Consider the following 19613-nt stretch of genomic DNA (forward strand, 5'->3'; position numbering starts at 1 on the left):
GCCGTGCAAACAATTAGAGATTTGTGACCAAACAAGACTCCTTAATTGCCCACGGAGAGTCTATGTTTGGAGCCGAGCGTCCTAAATGCACTAATTAAGGTAAACTACATTAAACGTGAGGTAATTAGCCTGCCGCATACCAGACCGAGATCTGCTAATTGTGCTGCCTGTGGTTGTCCCTGCCTGCCTCCACCCAACAGGACCTGCAGACGGCTCCTGATGCTAACCTCGGCATCTGCTCTGCACGAGATCATCGTCCGGGGCGCAGAACACGCAAACAGTAATTGCCAGCTGAGGTGAGACACAACAACATGTCTGATAGCAGGCCGAGCCGAGGCACGGGGCACTACGAGGCGTGTGAGTGTGTGTGTGTGTGTGTGTGTGAGAGTGTGTGTGTTTTTCTCATCACTTCAAGCAGCCTACGAGGTGGTGCACCAGCAAAAAAAAAAAAAAAGCAAAATTTACATATGTGAGCAAGAGTGTGACTGTGAGCGGAGCGCAGTGTCAGTGTTTGTGTGAGTGGTGGAAATATGTGGGTGTTTTGCGGGGGAGTCGGATGATTTTTACAGGCACTGATTCACCCCGAGGAGCGTCCGTGTCCGGGCCTGTTTAAGACGTGCCTGGTCCCGGACGTTGGGGAATGGCACTCGGGTTACGGGATCACGCAGAGGCTCCCCGAGGCATAATAGGAGTTGCCGACGCAGACAAAAGCCGGGGAGTCTGCTGTCTTTTTATGTTGACGGAAAAGAAGAAAAAATGTTTGCCCCCAGAAACTGCTGCCGCTGCTTTACCCTGAAGTATCCCTAACCTGAGAAAATCCCAGCGGATTTCTGTCTCGAGCAGACTCAGAGCACATGTGTGTTGTGTGACTGATTGTGTTGCTGTTTGTTTATAGTAATGAGGATTTGAGTGTGTGTGTGTGTGTGACTTGAAACTTACTCACTCCCCTGTCATCGGCTCGAACTCATCACTTTTGCCTACCAGTGACGTCATTCCCCTCAAGGTCGTGACCTCCACAATCATGACCCCCCCCTCCTCCCCTGAAGGGATTCCCTGGTCTGGCTTTACCTACACTATGACGTCCTGCTGTCTAGCGCTGCAAAGTTTCCGTTTTATTTATTCGGACTCTGACTAGGAGGGAAACCAGGAAGTGGACCAGACTGAGGATGAGACTCAACACATGCAAGAAACAACTGCTGACAGGGGAAGAGGAAAGGGGAGTTTTGCAGAGCATGTGTGATTGTTCTCCCACACACACACATACACACACATTTCTAATAAACAAGATTTAATTGTTTATCAAAGAGTTAAGGGTTGCAATGAGAGCCGCAGCTGCTTTCAAATCCGCCTGTGTTGGCTGAAAAACCTCCGTAGAGAGGGAACAAATGCTCGGGTGGATGATTTATATCATTCTAAAAAAACAAACAGATAATGAGCTCCGTGGAGGCTGACATGGCAACACTCTAAAAGCCAAAGCCATGTTTCGACCATGTGGCAGATAAAAAAGCAAAAGGAAACACACACACACACACACACATCGCCGAGCGGCTGTGGCTGTGTGACCGAGCCAAACCATAACCGAGCAGACCCGCTCAAAGGGAACGTCAATGTCGCTGGAAAGCCCGGCGGGAGTCCGCCGCCGGCATCGAAGGCGCGCAGGCTTTGGTGGAGAAGAGGAATTGGTGCAGCGTATCATTTGCCACTTCAAGACTGTGCAGAGGAAATGTGTGCTATCTGAAATCCCTGCCTCTAGTTGCCCTACTCTCATGACACACACACACACACACACACACACACACAGACACACTCTCACACAAAGATCTGGAGCCAATTGTTCTCTCATGCCACAACACCCTCAACCCCCGCATTCCCCTCTGCTGCGCTAAATGTCCTCTTGTGCTACAGGCTCCGTGGCTTTTTAACTTATAAGTCTGCACAGGGCAAGAACATTAAGAGCACATTCAGCATTAATTACCGTGATTGCATGTGCGTGCGCTATATAGACCAATAAACGGGAGAAAGAGCGAAGGGAGGCGGAGGACGGGAAAGCCAAACATGTTGACCTCCGGCGCTGACATCGGTGACCCACACTTTTGACGGACTAACGGTTCTTTCTAACCGCTTCTCCCCAACATCTCTCTGCAGAACGTGGCCCACTGCCCGCGAGCGAGGCTGACCCCCCCCCCCCCCCCCCCCCCAGAAGCTCCGGTCAGCTACCTGACCTCACGGCTCCCGTAGGGCAGTTTCAGGTTCACCGAGCAGGATGGACGTGGGACCAAGTCTCAGAGTCCTTTCAGTTAGCACGGCCACGGACAGCACTGTGCGTGAGACCGTCTCACCCCCGACCGTCTCACCCCCACCAGGCTTTTTAACCCCGGCCCTCCACCTCTTTGCTGATGCATGCAGAGGTTACAAGTCCGCCAGGGATGTTAGAGACAAGCTGTCCTTTTTTTTTTTTACTCTGAAATGATCACAGTTGAGCAAAGATGATTTTTTAAAATGTCACTGACATATCAAATGCGTCTCTAGACACACCGAATTTACTCTACAGCTCATTTGGATTTCACCACGTGCACGTCCTCGGTACATTGCCATGATCGTAGGCGCAGTCTTTTTCCCTCCGACTCCAAATCCCTTCACATAAGAAGGGATTTGAAGCACATTTACTTGCTTTGGCAGCGTTTTGAGTCTTATATGTGTCCATCACTGTGTCTGGTACATGTCTGCTGTTAAGCCTGACGTTGTTCGTGATTTCAATCCAGCAATTTGTAAAATGTGGGTTTAAATTATGTTAATCAATCCTATTTACAAGTCCTCTTTGTTCAAAATTAGAGAGCGTTTGTCATAAATATATTGCTTGAGATATTGGGTGAAGGGTAAAGCAGTTTCCAAAAACATATTAATAACGATGGGGAGGGCCTTGCTTTTGAACAAGTTGAAATATATAATTGATGATGCCTGATGATGACACGGAATGAACAATGACGGGATCATCCTGAGGGGGACATGAACATACCAAATTTCATCGAACAGTTGTTAGACAATTCACCATTAACCACGCATGTGAACCTCAAGGTGGCGCTAAAAGACAAATCAGAGGGGGTCTCCAAAGTGATAATTTCTCCTCTGGGGACCACGAATGTCTGTATGGCAATCGATCCATTAGCTGTTTAGATAATTCATTCTGGACCAAAGCAGCAGACCGACCAAACAGCCTGACATTGCCATCCCTAGAGCCATGCTGCTACTGTAACTAAAAATACATTTTATAATAATCAAACTAAATTGAAATTCTCTGGTATTATTTCTTCAAGATGTTTCCCATAAAACATGATTACTTCTGTAATTAGCTTTTGAAAACAAGTCCCAGTAGTTAGATCATGGGCCCTTCAATGTAACACAACAGTTCCCGTACGATACGAAGGCCGAATGCGAGGCCTCAAAGATGCTCCGATATTAGACGCACTGATGCATGTCAGGCTTGGAGTCAATCAAGCATCTCTGATGAGAAAGATCATGAACTTTAGCCTTCAAATTATTGGCGCGCAAAGGCGAAATGAAGTTGAAGCTGTCAGTACCATCAGCAGGCCTAAATGTTAATAGATCAACATCGTCAGTTCGGGATTAATAGAGGGCAGCGGAGGTAAACACCATCGGGCCGTCATGTGATGTTGACGAGGACGCTGCTGTTGATGATGATGATGATGTAAATGATGATGGATCCTGCTATTAATAGACCTGGCAATACAGTGACCGCAGTCACAAAGGAGAACAGCGACGCTATGGATGAGAGGCCCCATTATGTCCAAATGAAGGAGTCAGCCACTCTGTCAAGAGGGCACTTAACAAACAAACCTCATCTGACTGAGCCTGTCTTTCTTTTTCTCCTTGCCCACCCCGCTCTCCCTGCGCTAGCCCCGACACTTTTCTGCTGAGTGGGTGTTTGGAGGAGTTGTGAAGGTCAGGGGAAAGACTCTGAAGTGAGGACTGAGCTCGGGGCTTTGACCTCGAATTGGCCCCGGCCGCCACCGGCCGCTCTGAGTCACGGAGATGGAGCCACCGAAAAGGGGCCCTGCGTTGTGGAGAAGCAGACGACAAGCGGGCTGCTGCCCGGCGCTGACAAAAGGGGAGTTGTGCAGAGGTGGTGAGGCACAATGGGACGGTTTGAGAGGAGGAGGTGAGGAGAGCTCAATCCCCACCATAAGCACCTTATTGTGAAAGCCTGCTTTGTTAAGAGACAGAATCTAGAGGGCGAAGAAATTAAGGGGATTTTCCCGTGTGTAGGCATTGGTGACATTGTCACAAAAAAAGTACTGCAAAACGTTAGAGGACTCAGGCTGGACTCAGTGGCCGGGGCGGAAAAATGAATAAAAAGGGCACCAGTGTGCAGAAAGATTTCTAGCATGTAGGGCAGCTTATATGGCACTGCACCAAGTTTTCTACATTTAACAGCGCCCATTAGTCCAATGCATCTCGTTTCCTCCACTGGAAGGGCATCCTAAAGGGCACTTTATCATGTTTTCTCCACTGGAAGGGCATCCTAAAGGGCACTTTATTATGTTTTCTCCACTGGAAGGGCATCCTAAAGGGCACTTTATCATGTTTTCTCCACTGGAAGGGCATCCTAAAGGGCTTTTTATTATGTTTTCTCCACTGGAAGGGCATCCTGAAGGGCACTTTATTATGTTTTCTCCACTGGAAGGGCATCCTAAAGGGCTTTTTATTATGTTTTCTCCACTGGAAGGGCATCCTAAAGGTAACTTTATCATGATTATCTACAATAGGGGCATCCTAAAAGGCACTTTATCATGTTTTCTCCACTGGAAGGGCATCCTAAAGGGCACTTTATCATGTTTATCTACAATAGGGGCATTAAAGAGGGCACCTTTGCTGAATTTATTTCGAACATGCCCATCCTTTACTTACTTGATTTTGGAATGAAGCTACAAAATGTCAAAAGTTCATTCTACATATGGGGGTCAGAAAAAAATCCCCACTTTAATGAGAACTAAAAACAGTTTCCAAAGCAGGAGATGTGGGAAATGGTGGAATGGTGAATCTTTCTTATCTCTTCCCTTCAAGCAGATGTTCACATTGTGGTCAAACAAATTCTCCACTCATGAATACTCCACCCTACGTGATATACGTGCTTGTTCACTCACACACACAGACACACATGCACACGCACACACACACACCTTACTTAATCTTACGGTAAACAGCTCCGTTCCACCCTCAGGCCTTGCCTTTCCCCAACTCACCCAGGAACCAGAGCAGGTAACACTCAGTTGGTTTTGGCACTCGTCCATGTGATCCCGACTGTTAAACCGAGTCTGTTGCCAAACAGCTTGTCCTGCCCTGAAACTCTTTGAAAGTTTGCCCAAAAAAATATGCATAAAGAACATGAACACAAAACACTGGTGCAGTTTTTGGGCTTATTTAGAAGAAAAACAAAAGCAGAAGTCAGGGGAAGGAATTTCTGTACTTGAGTACACAGAACAACTCTAAATCTAAACAGACTAAACAGAGATGTGACTAACCAAGATGTGACTAAGACGTCGGCCACCTTTTTTTTTCTTTCTTTTTTTCGCAAAAGCTGAAACCTGATAACTCAACTAATCACCACATGTCGTTGTTTAGAGCCGAATCCGCCCAAAAAAATTCACAGCAGCATTGTTCACGATGTGGTGATCAACAGAGATTGTTCAGGACAAAATAAATATCACATATTTATCTGGAACACACTGTACATCTGTCTAAACGTTCACACATCTGTCCCTCCCACTGGTTGGGTAACATTGGTGTTTTTTTGACTAACATTTGGCAGGATGGCACGGTGCCACCTCACGAGTGTTCCCGTAAACACTCACCACTGTGGACCCTATACTGTTGTGCTTTGCCAAAATGTCACTGGGACTGTGGTCAGCCTCTACCACAGCGCTGAATAAAAGCATAAACCCGAGCAGAGCAGAGCAGAGCAGCAGCAGCAGAAGCAGGCAGCTGCACAGAGAATAGAATTTATAAGGGAGGTGGCAAAGTGGAGGCATAACACTGCCAGGAACCGTTGTTTTCCTCTGTTTATTCATATTCCCATGGATACAGACAAAAAGGCATGGAATTAAAATAGTCGCTCAGAATACCAGAGAATTACTTGACATTAGGTCATTATAATCAGGCGCGGAGACCCTAAAAGTGGGGATTTCAGACTTGCAGGCCAACCCTTCGAGTCATGTCGCGAAGACAGTTGTCTTCTCCTCGCTGTAATATTTGAAAAAATACGTTGAGTAACTTCTGTCCTAACAGGAGTAGTTCCCTCTTTAAGCCTTAACATGATAACAGGGTCTGTCTGAGAAAATATCTCTGCATGTACTTTTTACAGCAAGTACATGTTGTCACAGGGTACTTGTGAGTGTTCAGTGCCGAAGGGAAAAGCTGTTGAAAGATCCCCCACCCCCCCACCCCCCCCACCCCCCCTTCTCCGCAACAGGTTGGATACACAACCGACTCACATTTTGTGGATGAGAACGGCAATGGTTAAACATTTAAGAGTGGGGCTGCACTCCTTTTGTAATATTTTAAAAATATGATGATATTCTTGTTTAATTTGGGAGTTTGCTGGTTTTGTAATTAACTATATTTTAAAGTTACTGTGAGGAACTTTTAACTAGTTATGAAACATTTCCAATGTAATACTGATGCGTCTATATTACCAACATAAGTAAACGAGACCATCAGTGAGAAGATTGGCTATTTCTATACAGCTATTTTGAATGCTTGTCTATGAAACCACCAGGTTGGATTGTTGCCAAAATCGAACAAAATCATGTAGGTCCACCAGAAACTCCTTTAGCTCAGACTCCATCAGTGCCTCCAACTGAGCAGCAACCAGCCCAACACGGACAGACCCAGATCCAGCCCTGCTGCCCCACTTCAACCTGCAGTCGGAGCTCCGCTCCCTGGCAGCAGCGTCTCCTTCCTCGGTCCAGGAGCAGCGCTTCGCCTCGCGGCACCACCGGTCCCCGCTGGGCACCAACACCACGCTGGGCCCACTGGAGGGAATGGGAGCCCCGGGAGAAACAGAACCAAGACCGAGCGGGGAAAGTCCATCACATCCTGCTGCAGTAAGAAAAAGAGGTTTTGTAAAGGGACTCTGGTGCTCGGGAGCACTACCACTTATGCCCATAGGGGCCGCCAAAATCAAAGCAATTCAAAAGTTCCTTGTAGTAGCTTTAACTAAAGAGCTGTAGAGTGAATAAACAGTTGAAATAGCTAAATGTAATAGATAAATGGTTGAAGCACTGACAATTCAATAGTATGGAAATATTGTTGCCACTTTTGTATAATTAATAGTGTTATTCTGATTCGTAAGAACATATTTGGAACATGTCATTGTCGATGAATGGGGGCCTCGAGCTCCTCTGATAGAGCTGTATACGTCACAACAACAAAAAAGGTATACCACTGGTCCAGACGGATTTCCTGCCTGTTTCGTTTCATTACTCAGTCTGGCCTCGTCTCCAGCCGACACCTGTAAATAAGTCATCTGTTATTGATGTGCTTCCTGGTCATCCTTCAGGTGCAGCCTGGAGGATTCAGCGCCTGGCGAAGCAAAGCATCCTACCTGACTCGTTTTGTCTGTGCGGCGATGTGGGCTACATCGGCGGAGGCACTTGTGTCTGCGTGGGCGTTGGAGGAATTACAAACAGGAGACAAAGGTTCCCTTCTCCACAACTGAAACAGGTGCGCGACTGAGGAATCGCATTTCCTTTCTCTGCGCTCAACTCCCAATTACCTGAAAAGCAAAACCAAATGAAGGTGTTTTTGTTTTTTTTGTGAAACAGGCTTTATAGATCAAAAGGCAACAATTACCGAACATGAATCTTCCTGCTTGAGATAATTGGCTGTGTTTCGGCTCGTGGCGGGACAAAGTTTCTTGTATTTCCCACGCGTGATCAAAGCAGGGTTACTCAGGTTACTGCCCGACATCAGCAGTACCTCGCAAACCTGTCAGGATACTGTGTGTGTGTGGAAGGGGGGGGGGGATTCTGTCACTGATCACACACACACACACACACACACACACACACACACACACACAGAGTTTCCTGCTTCAGTGGTGTGTATCACTTTATGGGGGGCATCACAAAATACTGAGGAATCCAGTCAGAATGTGATGTTATCAAATCAAATCAATAAAAAGAAGACTTCGGACTGTCTGTCCCTATGCAGATATCTGAGACCAACCTGCCGAAACAGAAAGTCCCCGGCTGTGTCGCAAACACATGGATCATTTTTTTGTATTCAGGAGTTGGAGCAGGACTGCCGCTGGAATGAGGCCCGGCTGGGCGTGGCTTCCCGGTTCTCCCGGAGAGGAAACCGGAACGTCACCGTGCCCATTTAAGGACTTAGGACTTCCTCCGCAGCGTGGATTCAAAATAAACAGCACAGCGGTCCGGCGTTTTATATAGAGGCCATAATTCATTTATAATGGGGGCGAACATCGCGTGCACATGAGCTGATAACGTATTCAATGTGACATTTGTAAAAGTAGATTAACTCAAACAAATAATAAGCGCTCTTATTTATTTATTTTTACAATGTAACAATTAACATGGACGGGTGAATTAACAAGGACTGGTTTGTTCTAACAGAGACACCTCACCTCTTCGTTTATCCAACGGGCCGCTTTATTCAACCTACAAGGCTGTATAAATAAAGATACATAAAGCGGACTCTTCTATTTCTGACGGTCTCCGCTGCGATGCCGCTCTCTCTCTCCCCCTATCTCGCTCTCTCTCTCTCTCTCCCTCTCATGCCTACAGGCTTGTTTACAGTTGCCTCTTCCCGGCAATAGCGTCACTCAACGTAGCACTCGCTGGGCGTGGACTCCGAGCTGCTCGGCCAATCGCGAGGCCGCATTGCCCCGGCAGCGAGCGCTCGTGTGTATGCCTATATAAATAGGCACGGTTCCGACCCGACCGAACACACCTCAACGAGCGCTCGAGAACCAAGCATCAGAAAATTTAGGAATTCCAAACCAAGTTATAACTTTTTTTTCCTCCGCGGGATTGCGAAGAAGAAGAAAAGACACCAGCATTCAGACACTGGAGAGAGACTTCTGACACCGAGCTGTTTGTTGGACCTTGGACTTTCACTCTTTTTTGGGACACTCGGGACACTGTTGAGAGAGACGACGAGTTGGTGCACGCTCTCTGCTGACACTGACATTGTATTGATTATCGAGAGACTGTGTTTCTAAAAAAAAAAAAAAGAAGCAGCTGGTAAGCTCACTCTTTTTTCTTACGACTTTATGTCTACAAAGATGGAACAGCCCTTTTACCATGACGACTCCTTTCTGTCGGCTTACGGTCAGTCGGACGCAGCCATGCACGACTACAAACTGCTGAAGCAGAACATGAATATGAATTTGAACTTGACAGAGCCCTACCGCAGCCTCAAATCCCAGCTCAGGGCCGAGATAGACCCGTACCAAGGGGGGCACCATGATGTGGGGTCGCTGAAGCTCGCGTCCCCGGAGCTGGAGAGGCTCATCATCCAGAACAGTAACGGCGTGATCACCACCCCGACCCCGGGCCAGTTCTTCTACAACCGGGGCATCACCGATGAGCAGGAGGGCTTCGCCGACGGCTTCGTGAAAGCCCTGGACGAGCTGCACAAGATGAACCAGATGCCCCCTCCCAACGTGTCCATCGGAGCCGGCGGAGTGACGACGTGTTCGGCGGCAGCAGCGGTAGCGGCGGCCTCTGGCGTCTTCGGCTCCGCCCTGCAGCCGGAGCCTCCCATCTACACCACACTGAACGCCTACTGCCCGAACACGAGCCTCTCTTCCGCGTCCAGCTACCCAACGGCCACCATCAGCTACCTGCCGCCGCACCAGCAGAGCCACCCGCAGTCCGCACCGCACGGCGCGCACCCGTTCCAGCACGCTCTCCCGGGCTCCGCGCTCCATCCGCACCGGCTCGTCTCACTGAAAGAGGAGCCCCAGACCGTTCCCGACCTGCTCAGCAGCGACTGCTCGCCTCCCATGTCCCCGATCAACCTGGAGACCCAGGAGAGGATCAAGGCGGAGCGCAAGAGGCTGAGGAACAGGCTGGCGGCGACCAAGTGCCGGCGGCGCAAGCTGGAGCGCATCGCCCGGCTGGAGGATAAGGTGAAGGGTCTGAAGAACGACAACGTGGGGCTCTCCAACACGGCGTCGGTGCTCCGGGATCAGGTCGCGCAGCTCAAGCAGAAAGTCCTGACACATGTGAGCAGCGGCTGTCAGCTGATGCTCACGAGCAAGTTGGAGGCGTTTTAAAACGACAGAGACTACTAACTGACTGAGAAGTAATAACACTGGAGTCGCGCTCTGCACGCGCAGCACCGGGACACCGGGCTGGTGTGCTGTCATCATGGACAGCAGCACAGGCCCGCCGAGCTGTGCGTAGAACAAACTCTTTAGGGTATTTAGGGGTGAAAAGACTGACTAAAAATGGTACTTCCGGATGCTGGACATCGCTCAAAGCACCATTCAACCCCTGACACCGCGGGGCAGCATCCAGACCGAGCAGACACTGAGCAGCGCCGCGTGCACAGACAGACCCACGAGTCGGGGTTTACTAATGGTGGAAAGTGGGAATAATTAGTGTATTTCTTTGTACTTTTTGCAACCGATAATGTCATGCAATGCTGCATTTATTCAATGTGTAAATTATTTTTTTGTTTGTCCGGTTGATCCGGGCAAACCAATGACGTCCAATGTTTACACTGTCTTTTTGTTTGTTTTTTATTTGTGATGTGTATTTAAGTAAAGTGTCTCCAAATGAAACGAAAAAAATGGTGGACTCGAGTGTTTGTTTTCATATCAGTATAACACGCAACTCATATAAAGAGTGGGAGAAATAGATGATCACAAACGGGGTTTCTGTAGTACCACTATTGTGACATTAACAGTTGCCATAGCTCCCGGTGAGGAGCCCGGACACAAGCACATTCAGGTTTCCGCGTTTTTACGCACAGAGCGTAGCACGCGCACGTAGGCCTTTCCTTATTACGCACGGGCTTGTCCATATACGGGCATGCTGGTGAAGACTCCGTCACAGGGGAGGGTTTCTGGGAACCCCCGCCCAGGTAACGCACACTAGTTCCATCTCTCTCCCTCCTTCTATTGCAACGATAAGGGCTGCGAGCTCCGCGAGGGTGGCGGAATTTCCTTTTGTTATTATGAAACTTTAGACTTAAGAAGCTTGTTGTATGTAGATAGATCATTTGCTAAATGACAGCAGGAAGTAAGCCTGTAAAGCACCGTTTTTAACGCGAACTGTGATAAAAAGGTTTATTATAAATGAATCAATATAAAGCCTTAATTACATTCTCAAATCCGTCGGTAGCAACCTGTCGGTGGCACACACGCGTCACCGTCGCAGTACATATTTGAGGCGTCAGTATAATATTTAAAAAAAAAAAGAAGATTGGCAGGAGGGGAAGTGACAGTGGCTCCAGGAATGCCGGGGGCGTCTCGAGATGCCACACCGCTTGGCAGAGCGGTAGGCGCGAGTGGGCGTCCGGAGCGCGCGGGAGCATCTTGTGTGGATGGACGGAGATGTCCGCGCTGCCAAGGACAACATTCTTGTGGGACGCGTCAGAGGCCAAATATGTGCGGCACCAGGGGGCTCAAAGGATGGGTGGATGTATGGAGAGTGGGGGAAAGTCCCGCGTTAGGTGTAAGTGAATTAGTCATTAAAGCACTCACGCTATTACCCAGGGGTCACTAAACGTTTTCCCCGGGACCCCAGACGCACATAACAATGATAATGTAAAGTGGGGGGAGGTGAATGGGAGGGAGGGTTAATTGCGCACTAAAGTGACTTAGGGGACCATTTGGGAGCTTATTATCGGGAAACGATGTGAAGCCAATACAGTGTGTGAAAAAAACAAAACATAGATGCTTTTGTGAAGTCGTGCGCAAAGCTGGTCTCAGGAAAATCTGAGGGGGATTTCTGTCCTGTTAAAGCAGTCTGTGACGTGCAAGTAAACAAGACAGCCGGCATGGACTCAGAAAGGAAGATCTCTTTCCCTCTCTCTCTCTCTCTCTCTCTCTCTCTCTCTCTCAGTACTCACGAAAACCACTTCAAAAGAGCAAAGGAGTGAGGCCTGCGGTTTTGCGCGCACTCTCACCTCAAGCTGTTTTGGAGAGGTTTTAACCTCCTTTTTTTCATCTGACGTATTTAAATAGCCTAATTTCCATCAATAACAACTCCCCTCTTTAACTGTTCTGCCATGGACGTGGAAACTGTACCGGGCACGCCCACACAAGTTCTCCTTTTCATCAAGAAACCTAGATTTCAGGGGATGTACATTATTTTATTTTATCTCAGTGCCTGTTTTTGCCGTGTTCAACAGTTTCAAATATGTATGATAACAGAATGAATGGCAGTGCCCGCCCCTGAAGTATGGCAGAATGTTTTATTTTCTCTCAAATATTCATGAATATATGGAGTGTCATTAACCCAATAACACCTCTTCTGCACTCACAAGCATCAAGCAGAACAGCTCCTACTCAAAGGAATACTTTTTAAATATCACTGCAGCGTTGAAGTCTCCATTTACGCACACAGCAGGCCTACATATTATTATGCGCGCACACATACACACAAAACAAGCCAATTGAAGCCATACTGGCTCTCCACACGCCTCGGCCCACAACCCACACTGAGTGTCTGTTGGAACATCTGTGATGTGAACGGTGACGTATGAAGAGCTCTGGGTGGGTTTGATTTTCCTCTCCAAGAGCCCCCATCTCCTCCCACAGACGCACACACTGCCATGGCCTGGCTATCTATTGCGCATCCTCTCCCTCTCTCCGGTCTTCTGTTATCTTTTTGAAAAGCATGAATATTCCTCCCACCTTGCCGCAGCCATCTGAGCTTCTTACAGAAGTTGGATCACACGTTTTAGACGGTTAATAGAGAACTGATTCGGGGAAGGGGACGTTTTCTTTCATGTGACCTTGTTTGGGAAAGGTTTGTTGTAGTCATAAAAAGAAACATTTGAACCATATAAATAAGAAATTATTCACAGCCTGTTGCGTGTATTGAGGCCGTAAATTGTATGTGTTTTCACTTTGATCATAGTAACAGTATCACAAGTGTGGGAAGCCTATACGAATGACTCTTTATAGGCCATATGACGGTAATAGAAGTGGTTTACACTTAAATAAGCATGATTCATTAATTATCCGTCCCATTAATTCAACACATTGTCGTAGTCAGGCACCAACTCTCCTCGACACAATGCTGCCAGTGACAGTCATGGATGGATTAGTGAACAGGCCTACCGTGGACAAGCCCAGGGGCCCAAAGTGTCAGAGGCCCAACGGCATTCACCTACAAAATGTCAACTCAAAGAGACACGCACCAACCAGGAAGAGACCCAAAATGACCACAAGGAACATAAAACAACCGCAAAGAGACACAAAACAGCTGCAAAGAGACTCAAAACAGCTGCAAAGAGACTCAAAACAATTACAAAGAGACACAGAATTACTTCAAAGAGATGCAGAATGACCACAAAGAAATTCAAAATGACCACAAAGACACCAAAAAAGACTACAAAGAGATGCAAAATGCCAAACAAAAGCTACAAAACAACATCAAAAAGAGGCTAAGCAACTATATTTATGCGTGTCTTCCTCCTGAGGGATGGTGGGGTCTTTTGCATGTCTGTGCCCAGGAAACCATTGTCTCATAATCCGCCCACAGTAACAGTAATGTATCGGGGCCATTCATTTGGCTGTGAGGTATGATAAAGCTGTCACATACTGAACACTGTGACTGAATATACAGTGAATTGGCATGTAGACAGCATTTTGTTGAGTTGTTGAAAATAGTCACGTTCTGGTATATGTTGGTGTATTAGCACTGCAGCAGAGCAGTAGCCTGGAATGCATGTTTTAGGTTCACACATACAGTACTGTACAGCAGAGGAAACCAGCCAGTGACTCAGTGTGGTCTGAAGTGTTTCTGCAGGCGCACATCGTCATCTAGTGGAATAACACTGGAACAGCAGCTACAAATCTACAAGCTGGAGAGCTTTAGCACCCATAATAGCTGTCCTACTTTGGGGTAGTCAGAAGGGATGATTAAAGTTCAGATTGTTCCTCATATTGTTTGAATATGAAACATTCCTATTTAACAGGAAATAATGTGGAAATTGTGAATTCTTCATAGAAGTTCCCTAATACAGGAAGAGCGCATACATTATTCATCTTACTCCAAACCTGCCTGTCTGCACAGCCTCTAGGATCACAATTCAGTATTTAATTTCAGTAAGAGACTGTGGGGAAACTATCAGGGTGGGAATGTCAGAAAATGTGGAGGGTTATGTATTTTGTTTTCTTTTGCTGACAAAAGTGTGGTGGGTCCTAATTATATAATGGAAAGGTCTACCTGCCTGCCTACCTGCGTACACTCCACCCATGCACTAATCTCACGTCACCGGAGTCTTCCATAAGACTGTGAGTACTAACAACAAACGTTTGTTGTTTTTCTTCCTCGCAGGGACAGGGCACGTGTCATACTCTAAAAATAAGGGGGGGTTGGAACAATCAGCGCTACAATATGCAACCAAGGGCTAATGTCTGTAGCTAGCTAAAAAAAATCTGATTTCAGCATGTCAAAGGATTTATTTAGCACCCAAAATGATGGTGGAGTGGGAAGAGTTAGCTGTTAGCGAGCTAATGTTAGCTATGTGATGGCAAGCTAGTTAGCTAAAGCACTTGCAAACACAAAACTGCATAGCTTTCTGATGTATCCACATTCCACCATATTACAATTGTCAAAATGCTTGAGCGTAACTTACAGAAATATAAAGTAATTAGCCTAAAACTGACATTTGGACAGAATGCTTGCTGCACACGTAGCGTTAAGCTACTGAGTGTCAGGATCCCACAGTTTCCCCATTTTACACGTTAATGCCTCACAACGTATTGCCTGTATTCTCGTTTCTTTGGTTCTGCAGCTTTTAAAAACGTAGCTCTGGGTTCTTTACCCTGTCGGTATACATCCCACCACACAGCAGCCACTAGGCATTTTTCTGTTGTTTGCTAGCTGACAATAGTGATAAGGAGGCAATGAATTGTTTTCCCCTCAGGTGTGGGCGGGACTTAAACACGCTCTGTCTTTAGAATGAGTTTACGTTCATAATGATCATTTTTGGGCGAGTGGCTTCTGAGGGAGGCCTGAAAGGACGGGCTGTCAGTGTTGCCGACTCGATGACTTTCGCGCTATATTTCACGCGTTTTGGAGCTAGCACTGCTAGCGACTTTCATCGGAAAAGAGTTGGCAATATTGGGCTGGGATTTCGGTTGAATTTTTTATCTAGCGTACTCTTGCTAGTTTCTCAAGATTACAAACCCTAGCTCTAAGGTTAAATGTGCCTCTTTTAGTGCCTCTTTTAGTTGGAGGGTAATTTTCATACAGTCTCTAAAATGGCTGTGTTGTATTTCCCTTTTTGTATAGTTAGTATATTATTGTATGAACTGTATAATTCATAAGGATGTTTCCTCCTTGATGTGAAGGTAATCCACAAGTAGAGGATGAAACACAGACACATGCAGGCAACATTAGTCATCGCTCAGATGAACTGTGTGTGTGTGTGTGTGTGTGTGTGTGTGTGTGTGTGTGTGTGTGTGTTGGCCTTGTACAATGTCCGGAATGACGCTGAAACACATTAAAAAGATAACCTCATTCTCTTCCGTGTTACAATTAGCCTTATCACTGAAGCGCTCACATTGTCGCAGTCATCAGCTTAAATGAGTGAGTGTGCGGAGCGACACTCATTTGTCACCCCCTCTGTCCAGCTCTGCCATTTGCTGTGATGATGACTTTCATTCGAAGGACACGTTATTAACTAACATCATCAAAAAGGCACAAGGTGGCTGAGGACATAGCTTCAAACACACACACACACAAACACACACACACACCCACACGCACTGTGCCTCATTGTCTGTCCTTTTAAAAAAGAATTGTCAAATGGTGCGTGGCATTATCAGCATGACGCACAGCGTGTGTGTTCACTGCAATCTCACCTGCAGAGGGCACACACTGTTCCACTGAGAAACACATTACCAAGACGACTTATGTGTTAAGTTCCAAGTATTAGTCACTTTTAATGAGATTCTTTTTAAAGAGTATATATTGATGGTTCATTTAAAGATTCACGGGTCCTGATTCACGGGGGATGTCTATTTGCTGGATTCAGGTGACGTAGCCTTGCTGTCAGTTCAATTGCTGCAAAGCTGAATCTCTGTAAATCTACCCAAGCCCAAAAGGCCCGTCTAATTAAACCTGCCTTTGACACTGTTAAAAGTTATGCGTTTATTAATATAAGGGCATCTGAATATCTCCCTTAAAGCAATGGTCGGGAAAGGGGAGAGACTGAGTGACAGCTGGTAAACACACTTGTCCTGCTGTATCAGTAAACTGGGGCTGACAGTGGTGAGAAGACGTTGCATGGACACTGTCTGCTCCAGTAAACAGAGGTGGGGGCCACGCTGTTTTGAGACGCCAACACTGCAGTCAAATGTTTCTCAGCATGACAACAGTTAGCGGCCTTCTGATTTATCCGGTTGTCGGGTTTGATTTCATTTGTTTTTGAACAAGTAGATCATCAAAATACATTGTTGTTTATATATTTCTGATGCATGCAGGACAACTCCGCACCGTGCTCAGCTTTGCTCTGTGGGCGTTTTTGGTGTTTGAAGAAAGGATTACAGCTGCATTTCTAACCAAGGCTACTCCTTTGCAAAAAAACACCTTCTCTGAAAAAGAAAAAGAAAATGCAGAAATCTTCCGCTTTACAAAAAAGTAAGTTAATTTTCCAAACTTTTTAAAAGGTATCGTATCCGGGTTAGGTATATATAGTGTGTATAAGTGTCTCGGGGGGGGCTTCTGCGTACCAGTGACGTACTTGGTATGAGGAAGAACTACAGAGTGCTCAGCCTGGGTTGCTGGGCTGTTAAGTTTCCAACAGAGAAAATGGCATCCCAAAATAAGTGCACAGAGGAAGTTAAGGGGCGAAGGGTTTTTACAGTGTTTGAAATGGTCTAGAACCGCCACTGCAACCAGTGGACCAAAGGGGTACTCCTATTGTTCACAGGGTGTAAAAAGCTCCACTGTTTATCTCAAGTAAACGCAACTACAAATTTGATTTAAAAAAAAAAAAATGTATCCATAAAGGTGTGTCAAGGAGGACAACAAACAGCCAATTAGGACTACAAAGTGACCAAAGAGATATGTGTCGATGCTTGGCGAACAACTTGGCGAGTCACTTGTCACCACATGGTGCAATCCTTAGATACGGCCTACGGTTAATGAAGACCAGTGTGTGCAAACTAGTTATAGCAAGCGAGCAGAGAAGTTGAAATAATTAACTCAAAGTATCTGACGCAGTTGAAATAGTTAGTTATGGACAGAGATGGGCAGTATTTCTATTACTTGTATTTGAAATACGTATTTCAATTACTTTTGAGTATTTTGTAATTTGTATTTGATAGGGCAGATTAAAAATCTAACGTAATTTGTAACAAAATACTTTAGAGTGGAGTAATTTTGTATTTAAAATACTCAAAATACTTTCTCCACGAATCAAAAAACAGTTCACGAGTTCAGTCTTCAGATCTTCAAGTTCAATGGATTGTCTGTCAAGTTAAATATTGTATCTGAGTGTGACAGATGTCAACTAGCTTGATGTATAACTTATGTCTGGGTCTGGCTACATAGCCTATTATTGTATATACATGGTGATGGTTATAATATCAAGCTAGCGATCGATGCTAACATGCTAATAACGCTAGCATACTGTCTAGGCTAGTGCATAGCCAGTGTTTAGCAAGTTAGCTTATCAGTCGAGTAGCTAGTGTAAACACATTAAGAATAAGCTTAAAGAAATATGCTATATATTTGTAAACACTGCTATATATTTGTAAACACTGCTATGTATTCGTAAACACATTTAGTGACGCTTAACCCATATGCTATGTGCAGTAATCATAATATGTCTTTAAGTGTAAGTCACAGAGTGAGGCTGCAGTGATTCTCACCCACGCAGAGGCCCATCGTTAACTGACCAATAGCAGAAAGCAGGTACTCCCGGTCTTGCCACTGCTTGGTACAAAATAACAGTTTCAACAAAGAAGCAGTTAAGCGACCTTGGCCTCAGAACGCACTCTCTATTTTAAATACAAAATACATGTATTTTGTTACATTTTCTGGCACCAGTATTTTGTATTTTGTATTTTGTTGTAATACATTTATTTGGGGGTATTTTGTATTTTGTATCAAAATACATTTTGATGTATTTTTGCCCATCTCTGTATACACGTTGTTTTGGGGGACTTTCAGATGATAAAGGGCTCGACTGCAATAGTGCAGCCAGAAGAACTGTGACTCAGGCTCAGGTTGGCATTTAGAAATATTGTCTTTATTGAGAACATAAAGCACAGCAAACACCCATCTCAGCAAGCTTACCGTAAATCCGACGACTCAGTTTCCCTTTTATTTATTTTTATTTTTTTACAAAACACGTACATCTAACAGTGCCTCGCTCTAAAAAAAAGAAAAAATACACGCCGTAATTATAAAAGAAACATCCACGGTACATTGGCGACATAGAACGTGCTCAAACTACCAGAGCAACCTTCATTGGTATGAACGCTGCCACTGCGGATTTACTGTGGCGGGCAGATTTGTTTCTGAGTATTAAACCTCCGCTCAGGTATTAAGCGTGACTCTCCATTGTCGTAATCATACCCGATCCCCCCCCCCCCCCCCCCCCCCCCCCCCTCCCCCGCGTTCAGGGCCAGTAATCTCTGGTAGAAAGCTACATTCATTATTATTATCTTTTACTCTGCGTGGCCTTCTCCGCTATCATAGACCTTATGACATGTAGAACTGCACGATACGGCATCACAACGACGAGATCTGCTTTTAACAACTGACTAGCGCACAGATTAAAAGTCACCTATAGAATGATTGAGAAGAGAAGCGGGGTCGGTGAAGTACTGGTTGCGGGGTACATCGTGTTTTTACGATGCTGCCGTGAAAAGTCCTCTGGTTGCTGACGACGCGTTTGATTCATGCACGAGCGCTGACGCTGTTGGGACTTCAACAGCCTCATATCAAAATGTAAGCGATGCGTTTTACAGAGCCGTACAAAGCAAAGAAAATACCTGACTTCTGAAATTTAAAAAAATCGTCACTTTTGTGCGGCCGTTATGGGATATAATCAATGTATTTATTATTGAAATCAGAGCCCTTGCAGAAGTAAGGATGTTGCCTATTAGTGATATTTTTTTTTTTTAAATCCTGGCAATTTAGGTTGTTCCAATAAAAAACAGGTGTTTATTGAGAGTTGCAAGCGTCTATCTTATACCAGGTATAGTGTTTATTCAAAACCATAGAGATTACATGTAGAATGTGACGATAATGATAATGCCAGTTTAGATCTGTGTGGTAAGGTTAGTTAGATGAGCGAGGTTACAACTCTGTTTCAAGAGATACATTAGGATCTAGACAACGATCTCTAAATATATTGCCGCCTATCGCTCCTCC

The 19613-nt window shown here is 45.7% G+C and overlaps 1 protein-coding gene across 1 annotated transcript; it reads left to right on the forward strand.

Moving 5' to 3' along the window:
* Positions 1–8998: 8998 nt before the first annotated feature.
* junbb (JunB proto-oncogene, AP-1 transcription factor subunit b) lies at positions 8999–10830 on the forward strand. Its single transcript, XM_079178195.1, has one exon. It carries the CDS (start codon positions 9311–9313, stop codon positions 10316–10318), a length of 1008 nt encoding a protein of 335 aa, XP_079034321.1. The 5' UTR covers positions 8999–9310; the 3' UTR covers positions 10319–10830.
* The last annotated feature ends 8783 nt before the right edge of the window (positions 10831–19613 follow it).

The sequence above is a fragment of the Pholis gunnellus genome (genome assembly GCF_910591455.1).
Source record: "Pholis gunnellus genome assembly, chromosome: 17".
Taxonomy (NCBI): domain Eukaryota; kingdom Metazoa; phylum Chordata; class Actinopteri; order Perciformes; family Pholidae; genus Pholis; species Pholis gunnellus.

Coding starts and splice junctions, on each gene's coding strand:
- junbb (XM_079178195.1), top strand. CDS start 9,311: ATGTCTACAAAGATGGAACAGCCCTTTTACCATGACGACTCCTTTCTG.